Source organism: Oncorhynchus mykiss, chromosome 23 (assembly GCF_057628025.1).
Source record: "Oncorhynchus mykiss isolate SJ-2025 chromosome 23, ASM5762802v1, whole genome shotgun sequence".
NCBI lineage: Eukaryota > Metazoa > Chordata > Actinopteri > Salmoniformes > Salmonidae > Oncorhynchus > Oncorhynchus mykiss.
In genome coordinates this window covers 20,765,551-20,787,891 of record NC_143044.1, presented here as the reverse complement: position 1 = coordinate 20,787,891, position 22,341 = coordinate 20,765,551, and the positions used below count along the sequence as shown (strand labels likewise).

Genomic DNA, 22,341 nt, shown 5'->3' with positions numbered 1-22,341 from the left:
GGGTGGTGAGCTGTAACGGACGTTTGGCAGGCCAGCCCCTCCTCCTTGGCACAGAGACAGATAGACAACAGCCAGCTGGACTGTATAAGAGCCAAAGGGAGGAGAGTCTCAAGACTATTGCTTACCTGTTGAATGCAGTCCATACACTGGCACATTAAACACTAATATCTGAATCAGAATAACTTTTCCAAAGTACTTAATGCACTTTCTGTTCTGGAGGGTGTTCCAGACCAGAACACTGGTCATGACCTCTCTCTTCTCTCTTCTCTCTTTCTCTCTTTCTCTCTCTTTCTCTCTTTCTCTCTTTCTCTCTTTCTCTCTTCTCTCTTTCTCTCTTCTCTCTTTCTCTCTGTCCCCCTCTCTCTCTCTGTCCCCCTCTCCCTCTGATCAACAGATGGAATAGCCCAATTATATTACTGCTGACGTCCGCTTGGTCTACTCCACGCTCTCTGGCAGCTGTGCAAGAGAGAGGACGAGAGAGAGAAGGAAAGAGAGGAGAGAGAGTAGAAGAGAGCCTCTTTAATTAGCATGAGCTCTGCAACACCGAGTGCTAACATCTGCTCGTATCAGCCTGTAGTGTGGAATGAAGAGCTCTTGAAGAGGGCCCACTCTCTCCGACTTTCCCAGAGTCAACAGCACTCTCCCTCCCCTCATCTCAGCCTGGTGAAATGGCCGCCAAGTTATTGAAGGGCACTGAGCTCTGAGCTAGGTCAAGTAGAGTGAGTCAGACAGACTCAGAGGGGAGTTCATACACTAAATGGTCTTGGTCAATGTCCAGGGCATGCCCCATGTGAGATGAATGTGTAGCACTTTATTTATTAAACCGGTTCTAGCTTTGACATAGTGTCTGTATGTGGCATGCAAGGTATGGACGTTCTATTCACACGACACGAGAGCATGAATTTTTTGCACAGCACCAATCCTGGCCATTTACTTCCTATACTGTGTGTTTATCATTGTCCTGGTTCAGCAAGGATGGGTTAGTAGGTCGTTTGAGGTTTTTGTCTTATGCTTTGGTCAATCTTTCATTTTGTGCTTTTAACGAGGTGGTTTTACAAGCGTACTGTGCCTTTTGACTCTAAGTCTAACTCCAAGGAGAATCCTCTGTGTTCAGAGCATCTCCTTGATCAGATTGTATCCATTCTGACACTCATTTAAGGAGCAGCACTAACACTCTGCACATTCCATGGAGACAGATGAACGGGGTCTGGGAATCTGAGACGGCGGTAGGACGTTCCGTTATTGCCTGCTGGGAGTTTCACAAGCAGAGTTGGAATTTGTCACCTTCGTTTCTATCCAATTATAGTATTGTTGGTACCAGAATATGATACAATGTTGCTCACAAAGACCTCTTGGACTCCCTATACACTGCCTCGTTAACTAGGTTTGACTTTGCACACCATAAAGTGTTATCTGTCGATGGAGTGGTAGCCTACAGCGCTGTGACACACACAGCTTCTTGTTCTTCTGCAGAAAAGGGTCCTAATTTGTCTACTGTACATGGTGCCCCACAGTGTACCAGACAGCAGACCCAGTTCGCTCCTCTGTCTCCTCTCTCTCCTCTCTCTCACCTGTCTCCTCTCTCTCCCAGAACCGACATGTAAACACAGACAGATTAGCATGCTTACATAAACTCCCTCACAGTTAGACATTCCTTGTTTACATTGCCCTCTTTCTACCCTCCGCTCTCACTCTTTCTCCACCTGACACTTTCTTGTGTGTTTTACTTTTAACCCCTATCTTTTGTGAACTACTTGTTCAGAGTAAATATTTGAACTCTCTCTCTCGCCACGCCCTATAGTTAGCCTGTGTGGATGGCATCTCTTAGCACTTCTTGGGCTATAGTCTGAACTAGTCGGAGCGAGTGTATACTTTGGGACTGTGTTTGTTCTTATGGTGGTGACCATGGAACCATAGAGCTGAAAGAACAGTGATGAGTCACTCCTCTTAGAGAACGGTAGGAAGGATCAATCAGCTGCTGAGTCCCACTCAAGCACCGTTTGCTGTACCCACGTCCCTCCTTCCATACTCATTCATATCAGGCATTCCGTCGCTTCCTTTTTTATCCTGATCTTCATCCATGGGGCGAACGTTTTCTTGCTCCTCTTTTTTCCCCTCTGGGTGATGAATGCTCATTTGAGAAGTGGGACTTATGGAGAGATGTTACACAATCATAGCAATTCTATAATGCACTGAAGATATGTGCATTAGAAGCAGCTTCTTCTGGTAGTGAAAACAGTACTATGGCTGAGTATGTTTCAGCTGAATCTGTTTTCCATTTTAGACCACGTCAACTTCTTCTTCTTCTTCTACTTCTTCTTCTTCTCTCACTGTATATCTGTCTATCTGTGGTCAGTGCTATGTCTGACCCAGAGTCTGACCTCTTTGGTCCCATATGGCGTACGGTACAGTAACTTACATGTGTACTGCAAGAGTCCCTGTGCTACGGGTCTACCAGAGCCAGCATCAATGTACAAGTGAGCACCTGCTCCTTCTCCGTGTCTCTCTCCATGGGTCTGGAGTCACGCTGGGATGTTGTGTTGGGATGTTGTCTGGCTGCTCACTGTGGCTACGGAGGAATAAACAGACCTCTTTTTCTGCAGATTAATTGGTATTCTCTCTGTCGCTCTCTCGCCATCTCTCTCTCTTTCTTGCTCTACTATGTCTCTCGCTATTGCTCTGTCTCTTTCTATCTCTCCATCTATGTTTATTTCTGGTTTGTACGTATACCCAGAGCGACAGAGCACAATGCTGTATTTGTGAATTTTCTGTTAGGTCTATGAGCATGGATATTTGGTTCATTGGAACACTCTGTGCAGCTAGAATAGTCTGCCGTGTTTCACCAGCCGAGCCTTAGCCTCCAAACACAACATTATTCCAACACATTGTCCTAAGTCATTTTTCATAATACCGCTGTGTAAAATCTACTTAACAACAAAGATATTCCGGGAGCCTTCCTCTCATCCTCTTGCCTAGACTAGCAGGCTGGTGGAAGTGTTTTCTATATCGTTTTTCTCACAGTCCATTGTTTTGCTCGGCGAAGTGAATCAGCGATTTCATGAGCAATGCCCTGAGGGTAAGAACGCTACTGATACTTATCAACTGGGATGCCAAAGCTTCCCCTGCTGGGTATTTTTTTCAAATGCTGCCTGTACTCTTAATTAAATGTAAAGGCTTGAGACTAATAATACGTTTAAGTTTCTCTTTCTCCAGAAGGACATGTGGAACTCAGGTAAAGTATTATGATTTCAAATCATTCTTACCTCGGGGGGGGGGAAAAAGTCCTCCCCTCCATCTCTGAACTAATCCCTACTTTAACAGTAAGAGAAGCATGTAGAGAAAAATAGATGAATTGTTCATGGCATAATGATCGAGAGAGCCAGAGAAATTGCCTGCCTGATCTCGTTTCACAGGGGGAAAAAAGGAGGGAAAGAAACCTAGCACACGGTGCACTGAGCACAGAGTACAAAGAGATATGTCCCCTCTAGAAAACACAAACACTAGTGTTATGCGTCTACAGTGCTAGGAGTATACACAGCCTCCGATGAATATTGAAGTGAGGAAAGAAGGTTTTCATTAGCATTCGCACAGACTTAGAGAGCGACTGTCGGGGAACGTTGGCATATCTCTATGACTATGATAGAGCTGTAGAGACAGACATTGTACTGGCTCCCCTTTTTATCTGTGCAAATAAGTAAACTAATGTAAACTAAAACCATAGGAAGATGTGCGTCAGTCTTTCACTGTCTTGTAGTGTAATAGAGCAGTATTGGCTTGCTTACTTCCGAGACAGTTGGCTCCCTTCAATCTGATCAAAGTTTAATTGGGTGCACCGACCACTCAAGGCCTCACTTCAGAATATTTGTTTATTCTAACATTATCGACCCCTCCCCTGCCAACCCCCGGAGGTTTATAATTGTGCAGCAAAGGATGTTCTGTTTTTTTCCCTTCTTTTTAATTCCCTGGCACACCAAGCAGAAACAGGATGATCTAATCCAGCACTTACACAGCAGCTCTCTTTATTAACTCTATGCAACCTCCCAGCTCCCTGGATGAGGATATCGCTGGGCCAGGCCTTTCTCTTTCTGCATTGGCCCCAGATAGCTATTGATTGGAGATTGATTGGGTGGGCTCCTTGTTAAAGATATGTTGAGATGAAGCTGGGGGCTGGTGCTAAATCTGCTGAGTCATACTGTATTTCACAGGCTCTCTGCCCATTGATGTGCTGTTGGATCTGGGCCTTCTGTAATTGGATCAGTCCATGGCCTCCAGCGCTGGGCCGGCTTAGGTTCAGCCATAGACATCATCCCAGGTTGTGGTAATAGGGTTGTGTACTGGAGAAAAGAAGGGAGGGCGTTGGTAAAAAAAAAACACGAGGGGTACTACCTTATTTTTAAAGATCATTTAAATAGCAAGCCTCCAGCATGAGATGTGCAGATGACAACATACAGTATTTAGACAATGGTTCAAGGTTACCATCCACATCACCAGAGTAAGAGCAACAGGGTCTGAGAGACAGCAACATAAGAGGAAGAAGAGTGGTAATTAAACATTTCCCTGCATTACCATTGTGTGATCGAGCATGAAATAGAAACCTAGTCCAAGCCATTGTCACCCACAGAAAGAGATGACCCTTGACACTTAATTTACATGTCAGGTGACTTTACCTGACACGGTTAATTTAATTAAAATGAGGTAATTTAACGAGGGCATCTGCGGGCTGTAATTGGCCGATGAACCCAGCCAGCCAACCAGCTGGAAGGAAAATTGCGCCACAGTCACAGTAAGGTCACGTCTGACAATTATGCTTGCTTTTGTGGCACATTTGGAAATTGATGGGCATTAATCTGCTATTTTGTTAGTTGGAGAGTAGGGCTGTGTAGGGAGCCGCTGGTGGCTTCCACTGGTTTCCAGGGGAACAGTGTTTATAATGCCCATTTAGTCCATTTAGCCATGTGTCCCATTAGCATTAGCATCCCATCTGTCTCAGTCTCCCCCGAGAGCACTGGGGTGTGTGTGTGTGTATAAGGGGGTGTTTGGCATTGGCTCAGTTCTCCAACGCTGTTATGTGGGTTGTTGATGGTGGCATCCGACAGGCCTGTCTCTTGGGTCTGGAGGTGGCACTAAGGACCGCTGCACTAGCCTGCCCTCAAGGGATGCTGTAGGTCAGGGTTCATCAACTAGATTCAGCTGTGGGCTGATTTGTTTTTCTTGAGCGGATGGTCAAATTGACCGCACAAAGCCCAAACCAATGACTGAAACCTAATTACATCAAACGTTGCTTACATTTTTATATAATCACATACAGTGCCTTGCGAAAGTATTCGGCCCCCTTGAACTTTGCGACCTTTTGCCACATTTCAGGCTTCAAACATAAAGATATAAAACTGTATTTTTTTGTGAAGAATCAACAACAAGTGGGACACAATCATGAAGTGGAACGACATTTATTGGATATTTCAAACTTTTTTAACAAATCAAAAACTGAAAAATTGGGCGTGCAAAATTATTCAGCCCCCTTAAGTTAATACTATGTAGCGCCACCTTTTACTGCGATTACAGCTGTAAGTCGCTTGGGGTATGTCTCTATCAGTTTTGCACATCGAGAGACTGAAATTTTTTCCCATTCCTCCTTGCAAAACAGCTCGAGCTCAGTGAGGTTGGATGGAGACCATTTGTGAACAGCAGTTTTCAGTTCTTTCCACAGATTCTCGACTGGATTCAGGCCTGGACTTTGACTTGGCCATTCTAACACCTGGATATGTTTATTTTTGAACCATTCCATTGTAGATTTTGCTTTATGTTTTGGATCATTGTCTTGTTGGAAGACAAATCTCCGTCCCAGTCTCAGGTCTTTTGCAGACTCCATCAGGTTTTCTTCCAGAATGGTCCTGTATTTGGCTCCATCCATCTTCCCATCAATTTTAACCATCTTCCCTGTCCCTGCTGAAGAAAAGCAGGCCCAAACCATGATGCTGCCACCACCATGTTTGACAGTGAGGATGGTGTGTTCAGCTGTGTTGCTTTTACGCCAAACATAACGTTTTGCGTTGTTGCCAAAAAGTTCAATTTTGGTTTCATCTGACCAGAGCACCTTCTTCCACATGTTTGGTGTGTCTCCCAGGTGGCTTGTGGCAAACTTTAAACAACACTTTTTATGGATATCTTTAAGAAATGGCTTTCTTCTTGCCACTCTTCCATAAAGGCCAGATTTGTGCAATATACAACTGATTGTTGTCCTATGGACAGAGTCTCCCACCTCAGCTGTAAATCTCTGCAGTTCATCCAGAGTGATCATGGGCCTCTTGGCTGCATCTCTGATCAGTCTTCTCCTTGTATGAGCTGAAAGTTTAGAGGGACGGCCAGGTCTTGGTAGATTTGCAGTGGTCTGATACTCCTTCCATTTCAATATTATCGCTTGCACAGTGCTCCTTGGGATGTTTAAAGCTTGGGAAATCTTTTTGTATCCAAATCCGGCTTTAAACTTCTTCACAAAAGTATCTCGGACCTGCCTGGTGTGTTCCTTGTTCTTCATGATGCTCTCTGCGCTTTTAACGGACCTCTGAGACTATCACAGTGCAGGTGCATTTATACGGAGACTTGATTACACACAGGTGGATTGTATTTATCATCATTAGTTATTTAGGTCAACATTGGATCATTCAGAGATCCTCACTGAACTTCTGGAGAGAGTTTGCTGCACTGAAAGTAAAGGGGCTGAATAGTTTTGCACGCCCAATTTTTCAGTTTTTGATTTGTTAAAAAAGTTTGAAATATCCAATAAATGTCATTCCACTTCATGATTATGTCCCACTTGTTGTTGATTCTTCACAAAAAAATACAGTTTTATATTAAAAATTAGTTAAAAATACAGTTTATACAGTTTTAAGCCTGAAATGTGGCAAAAGGTCGCAAAGTTCAAGGGGGCCGAATACTTTCGCAAGGCACTGTATATATCTCTATTATGCCTGGTAATGTAAATCACTTGGAGCTGATTTCGCTGGTCTTTTTTGCAGTATTTTATGTCCAACACAATTTTTTTGTGTGTTAAAAGTGGTATTAAAACCACCAGCCGCCAGTTGGGGAACCCTGCTGTAGGTCCTTTTATTGATAACCACCTAGCTCTGACGCACACACACACACACACACACACACACACACACACACACACACACACACACACACACACACACACACACACACACACACCTTTGTGGGAATGCAGTAGGTGTGATCATCTGTCTGAGGGAATATTTAATGCTGTCTGTGCTAAGGAACCGTCCTCAGGATAAGTCATTTCAGATGGTAGGGTTTTAGCTGTGAGTGAGGGCAGGGGGTGGAGAGAAGTGAGGAAAAGGACAGAGGATCCATTTCTATTTCTTATACTGTCCCTTGTTCATATCTTAAAGGGCAGAAATAAGTATGTGACAGGACTTTAGCAGGAAAATGATTTCATCCAATTAGCAGGTCGTTACATGACTGAGTGGAAGTGGATCAGTGTGTACTCTGGTATACTCTGTCCAGTTCAATAAACACAACAGTAGAAGAGCTTTCTCTGTCTCCCTCACATTATTACACACACTGAAGGAGGAATGATTTGGCAAGGTCTCTGGGAAGGTAAATGTGTTGCATTGACTGTGCTCAGCGTTCTGCTGTAGTTGACTACCAGAGGTTTCTCACTCGTTATAGTGAAGCAACTGCCCTGTGGAACCTGCTCCTATTCATTTTGCTTACATTCTGCCCTTCCAGTCCAGGCTGCATCGTTTCTCGAATGTCTGTTGCAGGATTAAACAATCCCAAAGGTGTTCTTTTCAATTGTAAAAACACTGTCACTGCTACCGTTGATTGGCTATGATGGTCATTGTTATGGAGACTGTTCCACTTCTCGGTCAATTTGCTTTTCATTTCAAAACATTTGTCCAAAAGCCACTTTTTCAAAGTTTAAACCCATTTATTTGCCAAAAGTGACTCTTCAAAGAACATGAAGCCCACTATGGGGTATATCTGTGCCCTTGTTTGCACAGATGAGATTTCTCACCCTCTTTCAACAAGTAGACAAATGTGCTTGGAAACTTTGCAAATACGGCGGAAATTATATTTGTTATCGCCTCTCGATATTATGCCCAGCAGCATACAGCGGAGGTGTGGGATGCAGGGAGTTTAGGACTCAACGGGTCTGGTTTAATAGTGCTGTATTGTTGTCAAATCACAGCCCATCTCAGGGGACCCCTCTCTTTCACTCCAATAGAAGGCCTGTTTAAATATTTCATGCCAATAACCGCCGCCTATCCTATCGCTCCTCTCATCCCAAGCCGAGCGTCAGCCAGAAGACGGGGGTTTAATAAGGAGATAATGAATGATTAATTGAAAGGATATCAATTGTGTCTGCGTCAGTGTAGAGCTCCAGCAATGTCCAACGTGTTGTCTCCTGACGGTCGTCAAGGGCAACATAATGAGGCGTGTGCACTTGGACAAAGTCTTTAAAGAGACTTCCCTAGATCTGCTGTTACGGTGAGAAGGTAGCAGGAAAGGGGAACATCTTTTTCCATTCTAGCACACCTCTATTAGAGAATCAGATAATCATACTCATAGCTTCCATAATATGTGTTGGTGGACGTGTAAAACTTCAGTTTAAACACTCAAATCTTTATCTTTGTTTCCATAGAACCAGTCTGATGAGATTGAATCAAACATTAGATGGTTGTAGTATTATCCTCAACCCAAATGTCACTTTCCTCTTCACCAGGGCTGTATTGATGAACACAGGGAGTCTCATTAAGAGTTGGACAGGTCTTGTTTGCAGTTCTCCTCTAATCACTGATTAAGACATGAATCAGGGTAAGCCCAGAGGAGGCTGTCATTGATTAAGTAATCCAGTTAGGATGCAGATTGGCAGGACCGCAGGTCCATCCTCTTCCAGCCATATATCTACTGGCTCTCACTGCAGCAATATAGCATGAGAAATGTCTTCTCAATGAGCTTGGTATTTCTACTACATCAGCAGTCTTTGTGTGTGTGTGTGTGTGTGGTGTGTGCGTGAGTGCATACATGCATGCGCTCAAGAATAGTGGTTTGCTGGACAAAAGCCAATCTCCTGTCAAAGCCTCTCTATACCCCCAAAATCATTACTTTGTCATATTCCATTTTTCTGATTCTGAAAATGGGTCAACTTCTGTAGCCAAAGCACAGATGATTTTCTTTTTTTTTTGTTGGTCCCCACTGATTGAGATTTGCAGCTCAGTGCCCCTCTGAAGGGTAGGGTTATAGGTTATAGAAGTTTAGTGGATATCAGAGTATGAATTTAGTAGACCTAGTCTACTCACGCTTTGGCCAGCTGCCATTTCACTCCATTTAAATCATTGAGCACTACTTGGAGCCCCATTGTCAGTCTGCTAAACAGCCCTCAAAATGTCCTATTGCAGGTACTTCAATGATGTTTGTTATTGTCTGTGCACACAGGAAAAACAGGTTTGCTCTTATTGGTCCAAAGTGTCAGTTCCTCTCCTCTGCCCCTCACCTCTCGTCCCCTCTCATATCTGCCTGTCGTTGTTTACAGCATTCTGAAATTAATTAGGCGTTTTATGGGTCATTTACCGGCAGCCGATATAGATACCACCTTGTACTTCTTGACTTGTGAAGGACTTGTCAGGGGACATAAAATACACATGCTCTATCAGGGCACAGTATCCACTGGACTCACAGCCCCAGCCCTCCCGCCTTCCCTTTTATGATCGCCTCTCTGACTGTCCAGACCGATTAATCAAGCCTCTACTTTCCGACCTAGCTCACCCTGACCAGTTCACTGTCTCTCACGCCAACCCTGCGGTAGGGACAGGTTAGAGGATAGTGAGAAGAAGCTAACGCTAACAGACAGAGACACACTGCTCTGCTCCCTTTAACCACATACACCTCAGTGCTGTGCTAGTGGCATCAAGCTAGCAGCCATGCTAACAGACACAGCCATGACAATGCAGGACAGGTTAGTGTTCCAGGCAGACTAACAGAAATGGACAGGTTACACATCACTACATGCCATAGCGCTTGAGTGAGCTGTAGTGTTCTGTTACTTGCCTGCAGACACTGGCATGTGATAGGTAGCGTTAACTAGGAATGCCGAATAAATGTCAGACATGGATCCTGTGATAGTCAAGTTAGCACACAGACACCCACCACATGTCAGGGTCAAGGATCAAGGGTTATACTAACTTAAACATGCAAACATAACTCCTACTCTTTGGACAAAATACTTGTTGACTGGTTATACAAACAGACTCCAGCCTATGTCAAAACAGTTAACACACATGTACTACCTGGCACAGATATGCCATCTATGGCATAGTGAAAAACTGTGCACCTCTGATCCAAGTCTGATCCAAGTGGTATTCCTTCGTCATTGCAACAGCTTTTGTATAGTTGATATACAGTATACCCCATTACAATTGCCCAGTAAAGTATGTCTCTAGCAGGTCGTTCTACTGAAACTCAATGAGGAAAACATTGATGATGTAAGACCAACATAATGCATAAGCGCTCTAAAACAAGTGTGCTTTACATAGAACAGGTGATTACCCCCAAGCTAAAACACAAGGAACACTAGAAACAATAGCCCAATATGTGGGTGTATGTGTGGGTATATTTGCGTGTGTGTACAGTCATATACATGAGAGGGAGGTGTGAGTGTGCTGGTTCTGAGCGATTAGTGCTTTTTGAGGTCGGTTCGATTTTTAAAATATAATTCACGTTTTTCAATAAAAAAATAAAAATAATCATAACATTAAATATACTATGCATTATGTGGGTTGAATGCAGAATAAAACATGTAATAAAAGTCCCATGATGGTAGTGACGGCCCATTGCTGCTTATCACTTATTAACCATCATTTATTCACATTACTTTAATACAATATTGCAGTTGTTGTGTATATTACATTTGTATTATTTAATTCCAAGTCATCATCTCATCTTTATAAAGCTGCTGCTTATGCTGCTGACAAAATCACTATTTTGTAGTTTTTCAACATAAATAATGCATACTTTTATGATGGCTGAATGCCAACTATCAGTCACTTAGATCATGCATTTTCAGGTAGAGGTACCTCGCGAAGCAACAGCTGCTCTCCATATCACCTCACGATCGCACATTCTTCTCTCTTCCGTAGCAGGCGTAAAAGAAACACAGACCCAATAAGTAGATGCGCAATGGATTATGGTCATTGTAGTTAATTACCACGTTTTATGCTCTAAACTATATAGAATATTGGCTTGTTGGAAAATACAACTCCCTACTTCATCGCACAGTTCAGGCTGGATCTAATTCATCTCTAGAGAGACTGCGATGTCTGTGTTATTTAGCTCACAGAAAAAAAAACAGAAATGTAATTCAAATACTTGAACCAACTTCGGTCAATTAGCTTGGCTCCTGTGTGTCTGTGTGGTCCCTATCCAGCCAGGTACTGCTTGGCTCCTGTGTGTCTGTGTGGTCCCTATCCAGCCAGGTACTGCTTGGCTCCTGTGTGTCTGTGTGGTCCCTATCCAGCCAGGTACTGCTTGGCTCCTGTGTGTCTGTGTGGTCCCTATCCAGCCAGGTACTGCTTGGCTCCTGTGTGTCTGTGTGGTCCCTATCCAGCCAGGTACTGCTTGGCTCCTGTGTGTCTGTGTGGTCCCTATCCAGCCAGGTACTGCTTGGCTCCTGTGTGTCTGTGTGGTCCCTATCCAGCCAGGTACTGCTTCGCTCCTGTGTGTCTGTGTGGTCCCTATCCAGCCAGGTACTGCTTGGCTCCTGTGTGTCTGTGTGGTCCCTATCCAGCCAGGTACTGCTTGGCTCCTGTGTGTCTGTGTGGTCCCTATCCAGCCAGGTACTGCTTGGCTCCTGTGTGTCTGTGTGGTCCCTATCCAGCCAGGTCCTGCATGGCTCCTGTGTGTCTGTGTGGTCCCTATCCAGCCAGGTCCTGCATGGCTCCTGTGTGTCTGTGTGGTCCCTATCCAGCCAGGTACTGCTTGGCTCCTGTGTGTCTGTGTGGTCCCTATCCAGCCAGGTACTGCTTGGCTCCTGTGTGTCTGTGTGGTCCCTATCCAGCCAGGTACTGCTTGGCTCCTGTGTGTCTGTGTGGTCCCTATCCAGCCAGGTACTGCTTGGCTCCTGTGTGTCTGTGTGGTCCCTTTCCATCCAGGTCCTGCTTGGCTCCTGTGTGTCTGTGTGGTCCCTATCCAGCCAGGCCCTGCTTGGCTCCTGTGTGTCTGTGTGGTCCCTATCCAGCCAGGCACTGCTTGGCTCCTGTGTGTCTGTGTGGTCCCTATCCAGCCAGGTACTGCTTGGCTCCTGTGTGTCTGTGTGGTCCCTATCCAGCCAGGTACTGCTTGGCTCCTGTGTGTCTGTGTGGTCCCTATCCAGCCAGGTACTGCTTGGCTCCTGTGTGTCTGTGTGGGCCCTATCCAGCCAGGTACTGCTTGGCTCCTGTGTGTCTGTGTGGTCCCTATCCAGCCAGGTCCTGCATGGCTCCTGTGTGTCTGTGTGGTCCCTATCCAGCCAGGTCCTGCATGGCTCCTGTGTGTCTGTGTGGTCCCTATCCAGCCAGGTCCTGCATGGCTCCTGTGTGTCTGTGTGGTCCCTATCCAGCCAGGTACTGCTTGGCTCCTGTGTGTCTGTGTGGTCCCTATCCAGCCAGGTACTGCTTGGCTCCTGTGTGTCTGTGTGGTCCCTATCCAGCCAGGTCCTGCTTGGCTCCTGTGTGTCTGTGTGGTCCCTATCCAGCCAGGTCCTGCTTGGCTCCTGTGTGTCTGTGTGGTCCCTATCCAGCCAGGTACTGCTTGGCTCCTGTGTGTCTGTGTGGTCCCTATCCAGCCAGGTACTGCTTGGCTCCTGTGTGTCTGTGTGGTCCCTATCCAGCCAGGTCCTGCATGGCTCCTGTGTGTCTGTGTGGTCCCTATCCAGCCAGGTACTGCTTGGCTCCTGTGTGTCTGTGTGGTCCCTATCCAGCCAGGTCCTGCTTGGCTCCTGTGTGTCTGTGTGGTCCCTATCCAGCCAGGTCCTGCTTGGCTCCTGTGTGTCTGTGTGGTCCCTATCCAGCCAGGTACTGCTTGGCTCCTGTGTGTCTGTGTGGTCCCTATCCAGCCAGGTACTGCTTGGCTCCTGTGTGTCTGTGTGGTCCCTATCCAGCCAGGTCCTGCATGGCTCCTGTGTGTCTGTGTGGTCCCTATCCAGCCAGGTACTGCATGGCTCCTGTGTGTCTGTGTGGTCCCTATCCAGCCAGGTCCTGCTTGGCTCCTGTGTGTCTGTGTGGTCCCTATCCAGCCAGGTACTGCTTGGCTCCTGTGTGTCTGTGTGGTCCCTATCCAGCCAGGTACTGCTTGGCTCCTGTGTGTCTGTGTGGTCCCTATCCAGCCAGGTACTGCTTGGCTCCTGTGTGTCTGTGTGTTCCCTTTCCAGCCAGGTCCTGCTTGGCTCCTGTGTGTATGTGTGGTCCCTATCCAGCCAGGTCCTGCTTGGCTCCTGTGTGTCTGTGTGGTCCCTATCCAGCCAGGCCCTGCTTGGCTCCTGTGTGTCTGTGTGGTCCCTTTCCAGCCAGGTCCTGCTTGGATCCTGTGTGTCTGTGTGGTCCCTATCAAGCCAGGCCCTGCTTGGCTCCTGTGTGTCCCCACTATTGTTCCCACTCTGTCTCTGTTTGTGTTTGTTTTCTTCGGGGTGTTTGGAGCATACGCTGATAAAAAGCCGCTCAGCGTCTGACTCAAACAGGCTTTGTTCATCTGCCACTTCCTCATTAATTAAGTTTTCCTCCCTCCTCTCTTCCCCTCTGCCCCCCCCCCTGCTGTTCTTCTCCTCTGGTCCTCTTCTCTCGCTCTCTCTCACTCCCCCTCTCTCATTCCCTTTCTCATTTTTGTCTACAGCAGCTCATGCGGGAGCGACAGCAGATGGCCAGCCGTCCCTTTGCCTCGGTTGCCGTGGCGCTGGATGTAAGCGTCGGCCAGGAACAGGAAGAGCTGCTGCAGGGGCAGGTGGAGGTGGGTACCTAACACATCTCATTAGCATATTGTTGTCCACCGCGATGGTGATACCGTGGAATACAGGCTTGGCACCGAGATCGCCCACAGTATCCTCTGTTGTGTGTAGACACTGGAGCGTGGGTGTGAGAAAGCAGGGTTTCAGGACTTGAAATGCAAAACATATGTGGCCAACTTAAACAAATACTGAAGTCATTGTGGGAATTCACACAACAAAGAACATATCCAGAGTTTAGCGTGGCCATATCCGGAAAAGCTAGTTTGTTAAGAAATATGAACATTCTGAAAACCAATTCCTTTTCTTGCTGTGTCCCCAATAACATGGGTTAGGTCCTTTCATGTTATCCTTTTCAGCACCGTTCCAGCAACTATGATGGATTCATAACCAACCCAGCGCAGTACAGCTTGGCTAATCTTGGCTCGGCTAGTCTCAGTAGTATGAAAAGGGTATAACTAGTTTGCCTCCTATATATGACTTCCTGAATTGTGTTCCCACACACCCTCTATGGGTATTGCGTATGATCTGATAATCTACCTCTGAAAATCCTTAGTGGTTTTGTGAGTTTTCCAGGTCTTTGCTTCATAAAAGATTTACCGGCTCTACCACAAATCTCTGTAACAGCTGCCGCCTGCCGGCCAGTCCACATCCGGCTTTAATGGAATTGATAGTGAGTGTCAGGGGGGGGGGCAAAGTATGCTCTGATAATGCATTATTCCTGGTATACCTATTAATATAGTAGATGGTAGTATTATACTGCATGGTCACATAACCTATGTTAGCAGTAAGACCTTAGAGGAGTGTTTTCCCCCATAGCTAACTCTACAGCATTCATCGGTGTCCAACCCAAAATTGTTTTTGTTGTTATTTTCCTGTTTCTCCCATTTTGAGCTTCTGAAGGTGAAAAACATTGAAATGGAACGGTATCTTCACGTAAAGGTTAATTAAGTAACATCTGGTGTTGCTCCACAGAGACTATTTAGCATAATTGCATAGTAAATAAGAAAATTGTGTACAACAGTGTACTTGCGGGAAAATAAGTGGATTCATAATCGGATTTCATACATCATTTACACAGTTACTGTGTAAAAGCAAGTTCTGGACCTGTGTTTTTATATACAGGTGTATTTTGGCCAAAGCCATTTGCAAAAGGTGCACAGGAGGGCTTTTCAAATGTTTACTCTGCATTTTGATATGCAGATGACATTTTACTAGCAGCGAAAAGCGTGGAATTGGATTAAAGTCCCAAAAACTAGAGACGGGGCTGCAGGAATGGGTACATACAGCATATCAAAAAATGACTGGATTGATAAGTGTAATTTATTTGAATGCAGTGTTGTGTTTGTATTTAATGGACATACACGTGAGGAGGTTGGCACATGTTGACTTACCTGTCCTCTGAACAGATGGATAACACAGTGGCTTAAGCCATTTCTCAATGACCATGAGTGGAGCAGTTAGCTTATGTGCGCTAAGTGGGGATTAGGTTTTTCACACAGCTTCTAGGCGCTGGTAAAACTGTATTTCACACACTGTTCTGAATTATGCTATTCAGAACATGCGAGATGAACTTAAGAGTGTTTCAAAGATATTCCCTTTCCTGAGAATCTTCTAAGAACCAGCTGCAATTATTGACATCTGGTAAAAGTCAGGCAAACGAGCGACCGTCTGTTATTTACTCAGAGAAGTACAGTACACCATTTTTGTTTCAAAACCGGCATCTGGTTAAGATGAACAAGACAGAGGTCATTGGAGGCATGAATTACTAACATATTTATTGGTTTAAAATCATCTATGTGCATGCAAATTGTCTCTAAATGGTTGCAGAAAATCAGACAAGTATGCAATGAAAAACCACACAAACATAAGTTATTTCCTAATGTCATCAGAGTGGTCTATGGAAGACAAGCGATCTAAAGTAGATACTATGAACGAGTAAGGTTAAGTAATGTGGCATGTCATTATAAAGACAGACAATAGCGGTATCATCAGAAGACAATCGAACCAAATCGAACATCCAGTGTGGGTATTTTGCCTTGGCCTGGGTCTGTAGTATTGAGGAGACGCCTTGCCCTGTGATCCAGGTACATCAAAGTGGAGAGATTCATTGCATAGGTGTGTAGCCTGAGGCCAAAGGTGATTAAAATAGGTCCTGGGCTCCAATCTTTCTCCCCTACCCTCCCCTGCCGTTGATAAAGGATGTCTGGAGCAGTTATTATTCATCGGTGACCTGAGGGCTCTCTAGTCCCCAGACTGCTGTAAAACCGGCCTGTTAGACCACACCAGAGTGGACCTGACAGGTAGCTTACTAAAACACCCACAGCCCTTTCACATACACACACACACAAACACCACACCTGGATCCTGTTCATTGTCTCTGAACTGGAGTGAACGGCATGGAAATGGAAGTGGTACACAAATACCACACAGAATAAAACAGCTGGGTTGAGTTCCTGCACTTACTCAGTAAAAAAAAATCTAATCAAATTGTATTGATCACATACACGTGATTAGCAGATGTTATTGCGGGTGTAGTGAAATGCTTGTGCTTCTAGCTACGACAGTGCAGTAATATCTAACAAGTAATATCTAACAAATTACTCAACATATACCTAATACACACAAATCCATGTAGGAATGAATTAAGACTATATACATATGGACGAGCGATGTCAGAGCGGAACGGGCTAAGATGTAGTAGAATAGTATAGAAACAGTACAGTTGAAGTCGGAAGTTTACATACACTTAGGTTGGAGTCATTAAAACTCGTTTTTCAACCACTTCACAAATGTCTTGTTAACGAACTATAGTTTTGGCAAGTCGGTTAGGACATCTACTTTGTGCATGACACAAGTCAGTTTTCCAAAAATAGTTTACAGTCAAATGATTTCACTTGTAATTCACTGTATCACAATTCTGGTGGGTCAGAAGTTTACATACTAAGTTGACTGTGCCTTTAAACAGCTTGGAAAATTCCAGAAAATTATGTCATGGCTTTAAAGCTTCTGATAGGCTAATTGACATGATTTGAGTCAATTGGAGGTGTACCTGTAGATGTATATCAAGGCCTACCTTCAAACTCAGTGCCTCTTTGCTTGACATGGGAAAATCAAAAGAAATCAGCCAAAAATTGTAGACCTCCACAAGTCTGGTTCATCCTTAGGAGCAATTTCCAAATGCCTGAAGGTACCACGTTCATCTGTACAAACAATAGTACGCAAATATAAACACTATGGGACCACGCAGTCGTCATACCGCTCATGAAGGAGACGCGTTTTGTCTCCTAGAGATGAACGTACTTTGGTGCGAAAAGTGCAAATCAATCCCAGAACAACAGCAAAGGACCTTGTGAAGATGCTGGAGAAAACCGGTACAAAAATATCTATATCCACAGTAAAACGAGTCCTCTATCGACATAACCTGAAAGGCCGCTCAGCAAGGAAGAAGATACTGCTCCAATCCAGCCATAAAAAATACAGATTATGGTTTGCAACTGCACATGGGGACAAAGATCATGAAACAAAAATAGAACTGTTTGGCCATAATGACCATCGCTATGTTTTGAGGAAAATGGGGGAGGCTTGCAAGCCAAAGAACACCATCCCAAATGTGATGCACAGGGGTGGCAGCATCATGTTGAGGGGTGGTTTGCTGCAGGATGGACTGGTGCACTTCACAAAATAGATGGACAAAATAGATGGCCTCATGAGGGAGGAAAATTACGTGAATATACTGAAGCAACATCTCAAGACATCAGTCAGGAAGTTAAAACTTGGTCGCAAATGGGTCTTCCAAATGGACAATGACCTCAAGCATACTTCCAAAGTTGTGGAAAAATGGCTTAAGGACAATAAAGTTAAGGTATTGGAGTGGCCATCACAAAGCCCTGACCTCAATCCCATAGAAAAGTTGTGGGCGGAACTGAAAAAGTGTGTGTGAGCAAGGAGGCCTACAAACCTGACTCAGTTACACCAGCTCTGTCAGGAGGAATGGGCCAAAATTCACCAAACTTATTGTGGGAAGCTTGGGGAAGGCTACCCTTAAAGTTTGACCCAATTTAAACAATTTAAAGGTAAATCTACCAAATACTAATTGGCTGTATGTAAACTTCTGACCTACTGGGAATGTGATGAATGAAATAAAATCTGAAATAGATCATTCTCTCTACTATTATTCTGGCATTTCACATTCTTAAAACGAAGTGGTGATCCTAACTGACCTAAGACGGGAATTTTTACAAGGATTAAATGGCAGGAATTGTAAAAAAATGAGTTTAAATGTACTTGGCTAAGGTGTATGTCACCTTCCAGCTGTATATACATATGAGATGAGTAATGCCAGATATGTAAACATTAAGTGACTAAGATACCGTAGAATAGTATAGAATACAGTATATACAAATGCGATGAGTAATGCCAGATATGTAAACATTCCTTAAATTGGCCAGTGATTCCTAGTCTATGCTTATAGGCAGCAGCCTCTAATGTGATAGTGATGGTTGTTTAACAGTCAGATGGCCTCTCGGTCCCAGAGTTGATGCACCTGTACTGACCTCGCTTTCTGGATGATAGCGTGGTGAACCAGCAGTGGCTCGGGTGGTTGATGGCCTTCCTGTGACAACGGGTGCTATAGTTGCCCTGGAGGGCAGGTAGTTTGCCCCCTGTAATGTGTTGGGCAGACCCCATCACCCTCTGGAGAGCTTTGTGGTTGCGGGTTGCGGGTTTGTGGTTGCGGGTTGCAGTTGCCGTAGCAGGCGGTGATACAGCCCGACAGGATGCTTTCAATTGTGCATCTGTAAAAATGTGTGAGTGTTTTAGGTGACAAACCAAATTTCTAAAGCCTCCTGAGGTGAAGAGGCTCTGTTGCGCATTCTTCACCACACTGTCTGTGTGGCTGGTCCATTTCAGTTTGTCAGTGATGTATATGCCAAGGAACTTGAAGCTTTCCACCTTCTCCTCTGCGGTCCCCTCAATATAGATAGGGGGGTGCACCCTAGTAGCACGCCGCACAAGCATTGTCAAGAGTTGAATGACATACGCACAAAGACAACCAGTTTTATTCTAAGGGAAAAGACCCCAGTCTTGAGCCTATAATAACCATAACCAGTGAACTACCCATCTCGGAGGTAGATCACACAGCCCCCCCCCCCCCCCCCCCACCTTCCTCTAAATCTAATCACGGTGCTCCAAATGACTGGGCCACAGAATAAAACAAGAGGTAACTCATCAGTATCAATCACGTACATACCAGATCCATAACATCCACGTAACGTCGTAAAGCTGATGAGCCTACAGGAACGAGCATCTGTAAGACGCCCGGACACATCTCGCCTTCCATCCCAGAGTGATATATGGCGCTGGGGGTTTTCATAATGCTATTTAAAGGGGAGAAATGAATCAATTTTCATATCTAATGTTTTAATGCGCTGTATTTATTTTCCAATCTTGGGGATTTAATGCGCTGGGGCGGAGGGTAATGAAAGGAGCAGCGAGGAGATAAAGAATATTTATGACACCTGGGAGAAATGGGCTGTGTTTGGAGCCTTTTACTTGTGTGTTTTATCAGCACCCACAAAGCCAATGATCTCATCAGAGAGAGAACAAGGGGAGAGAGAACACAGATGGAATAAACCCACATCTGGAGCTACACGTAGAAATACATGAAAGCACCCACAAAAACACATTTACACACTCACACACATTCCATCATTGTCAATTATTAATTGTACATACAGTACCAGTCAAAAGTTTGGACACACCCACTCATTCAAAATATTTTTATTTGTACTATTTTCTACATTGTACAATAGTAGTGAAGACATCAAAACTATGAAATAACACATATGGAATCATGTAGTAAGCAGAAATGTATTAAACAAGAATTGTAGATTTCATTTGCTGGGTGGCGGTGTGGGTGTGGTGGTTTAAACACCAACATTGTGTGAGAGAGGCTTCATAGCTATGAGCACCAACATGTGAACTTCATAAGAGCATGTCAAATTGGGTGTCAAATGAAAGCTAAGAGTATATTTTTTTATGTTGAAATTAAGACATGGTGGGGGGGGTGCTATAGAGCATGCTATGGAATATATGGATTGTTAGAGCTCTACTCAATTGTTAAACAAATTCATATTGCTCTTAATCTCTCACAACCTATAATTTCGGACATTGTCTGCCGAGGAAAAGGCACCAAAATAGGCGGCGCTAAACAAGATAATTTGGACGAGACAGACAACAGACCAATGCCAACATCGCTGACCCACAAGGAGTTAGCTGAAGATGCTAGCTCCCAAGAGCTCCTTACAGAACCCACTCTGAGTGACCTACTGGCCACTATAAACTCATGAAGGTGGACACAAGGTTGGCTCATATCTCAAAGAGTATTGGGACTTTGACAGAAACTGTGAAGGCAATCAAGGGCAGGGTGCATGAGGTCGAGCAGATCACAATCGATCACGAGGCCAGGCTACAGGACATTGAGAAACAGTGCAAAATGACAACAAAGCCCTGAAAGCTCGACTGGAAATGCTCAAATCGCATTCTGAGAAATGGAGACCCACTGAATTTGTATCGGAACTGATACCGGCACTGCTGGGGATGTAACAGAAAACGCCCTTCCTGATCGGCCGATCACATAGATTACAAGCAACGATGCCAGCCAAGGGAGCACTACCAAGGCCATTCATTGCACAGCTGCACTACCCTTTATACCTGGGATCTCATCCACAAGCTGTCAAGTCAACAGTTCCCCCTTAACTACAACGGAGACAGGGTGTCTTTCTACCCAGATCTTACTTTAGAGGTAAGGAACCAACGGAAAGAGTTTGATGAGCTGCACAATTAATGCAGGGCGGCCAGCATCCGATATGGATTCCTCTTCCCAGCCCGGTCCAAGGTGACTGGCGAGGGATCAACACGTATGTTTTACACCCCAAAATATGCCGAACTGTTCTTGGCAAGCAAGCGCCCTGTCTAAGAATCCAGAACTGCTGCGTCAGCCGCCTAAGTGGCCAAATACAGGCCAGAAATGTTATTGTTTATATAGCACTGTTCAGCCTATCATGTTTTATTCCCACTCACCCCCCTAATGTGAGAGTTATGTATTATTTTTGAATTTTTTTATACAGTACCAGTCAAAAGTTTGGACACACCTACTCATTCAAGGGTTTTTTCTTTATTTGTACTATTTTCTACATTGTAGAATAGTAGTGAAAACATCAAAACTATGAAATAACACATATGGAATCATATAGTAACCACCCTTTACCTTGATGACAGCTTTGCACACTCTTGGCATTCTCTCAACCAGCTTCACCTGGAATGCTTTTCCAACAGTCTTGAAAGAGTTCCCACATATGCTGAGCACTTGTTGGCTGCTTTTCCTTCTTTCTGTGGTCCAACTCATCCCAAACCATCTCAATTGGGTTGAGGTCGGGTGATTGTGGAGGCAAGGTCATCTGATGCAGCACTTACGGTCAGATGCCGTAAGTGCTGCATGGTGGTCTGTTTGAATCATGTAAGTATTACAGACTCGGTCAGGGAGAGGTTGAAAATGTCAGTGAAGACACTTGCCAGTTGGTCCGTGCATGCTTTAAGTACACGTCCTGGTAATCCGTTTGGCCCCGCGGCTTTGTGAATGTTGACCTGTTTAAAGGTCTTGCTCACATCGGCTACGTAGAGGGTGATCACACTGCCGTCTTGAACAGCTGGTGTTCTCATCCATGCTTCAGTATTGCTTGCCTCGAGGCGAGCATAAAAGGCATTTTGCTCATCTGGTAGGCTCGCGTCACTGGGTATCTCGCAGCTGGGTTTCCCTTTGTAGTCCGTAATATTTTTCAATCCCTTCCACATCCGACGAGCATCAGAGCCGGTGTAGTAGGATTCAACCTTACTTCTGTATTGACGCTTTGCCTGTTTGATGGTTCGTTTGAGGGCATAGCAGGATTTCTTATAAGCATCCGGATTAGTGTCCTGCTCCTTGAAAGTGGCAAGAAGTGGGACTTATTGAGGAAGTTGGTGACTGAGGTGTTATACTCCTCAATGCCATTGGATGAATCCCGGACCATATTCCAGTCTGTGTTAGCAAAACAGTCCTGTAGCGTAGCATCCGCGTCATCTGGCCACTTCCTTATTGAGCGAGTCACTGGTACTTCCTGCTTTTGTTTTTGCTTGTAAGCGGGAATCAGGAGGAAAGGTCAGATTTGCCAAATGGAGGGTGAGGGAGAGCTTTGTATGCGTCTCTGTGTGTGGAGTAAAGGTGGTCTAGAGTTGTTTTTCTTCTGGTTGCACATGTGACATGGTAGAAATGAGGTAAAACGGATTTAAGTTTGCCTGCATTAAAGTCC

At 44.9% G+C, this 22,341-nt stretch overlaps 1 protein-coding gene across 1 annotated transcript in view; it reads left to right on the top strand.

The window, feature by feature from the left end:
- The window catches only part of LOC110502559 (attractin-like protein 1), a 350,265-nt gene that overhangs the window by 256,327 nt on the left and 71,597 nt on the right, over nt 1–22,341 (top strand). Inside the window, exon 28 of the mRNA XM_021580677.3 lies at nt 13,885–13,998. Within this exon, the coding sequence (XP_021436352.2) occupies nt 13,885–13,998 (114 nt within the window). The remainder of the gene's footprint in view (nt 1–13,884; nt 13,999–22,341) is intronic.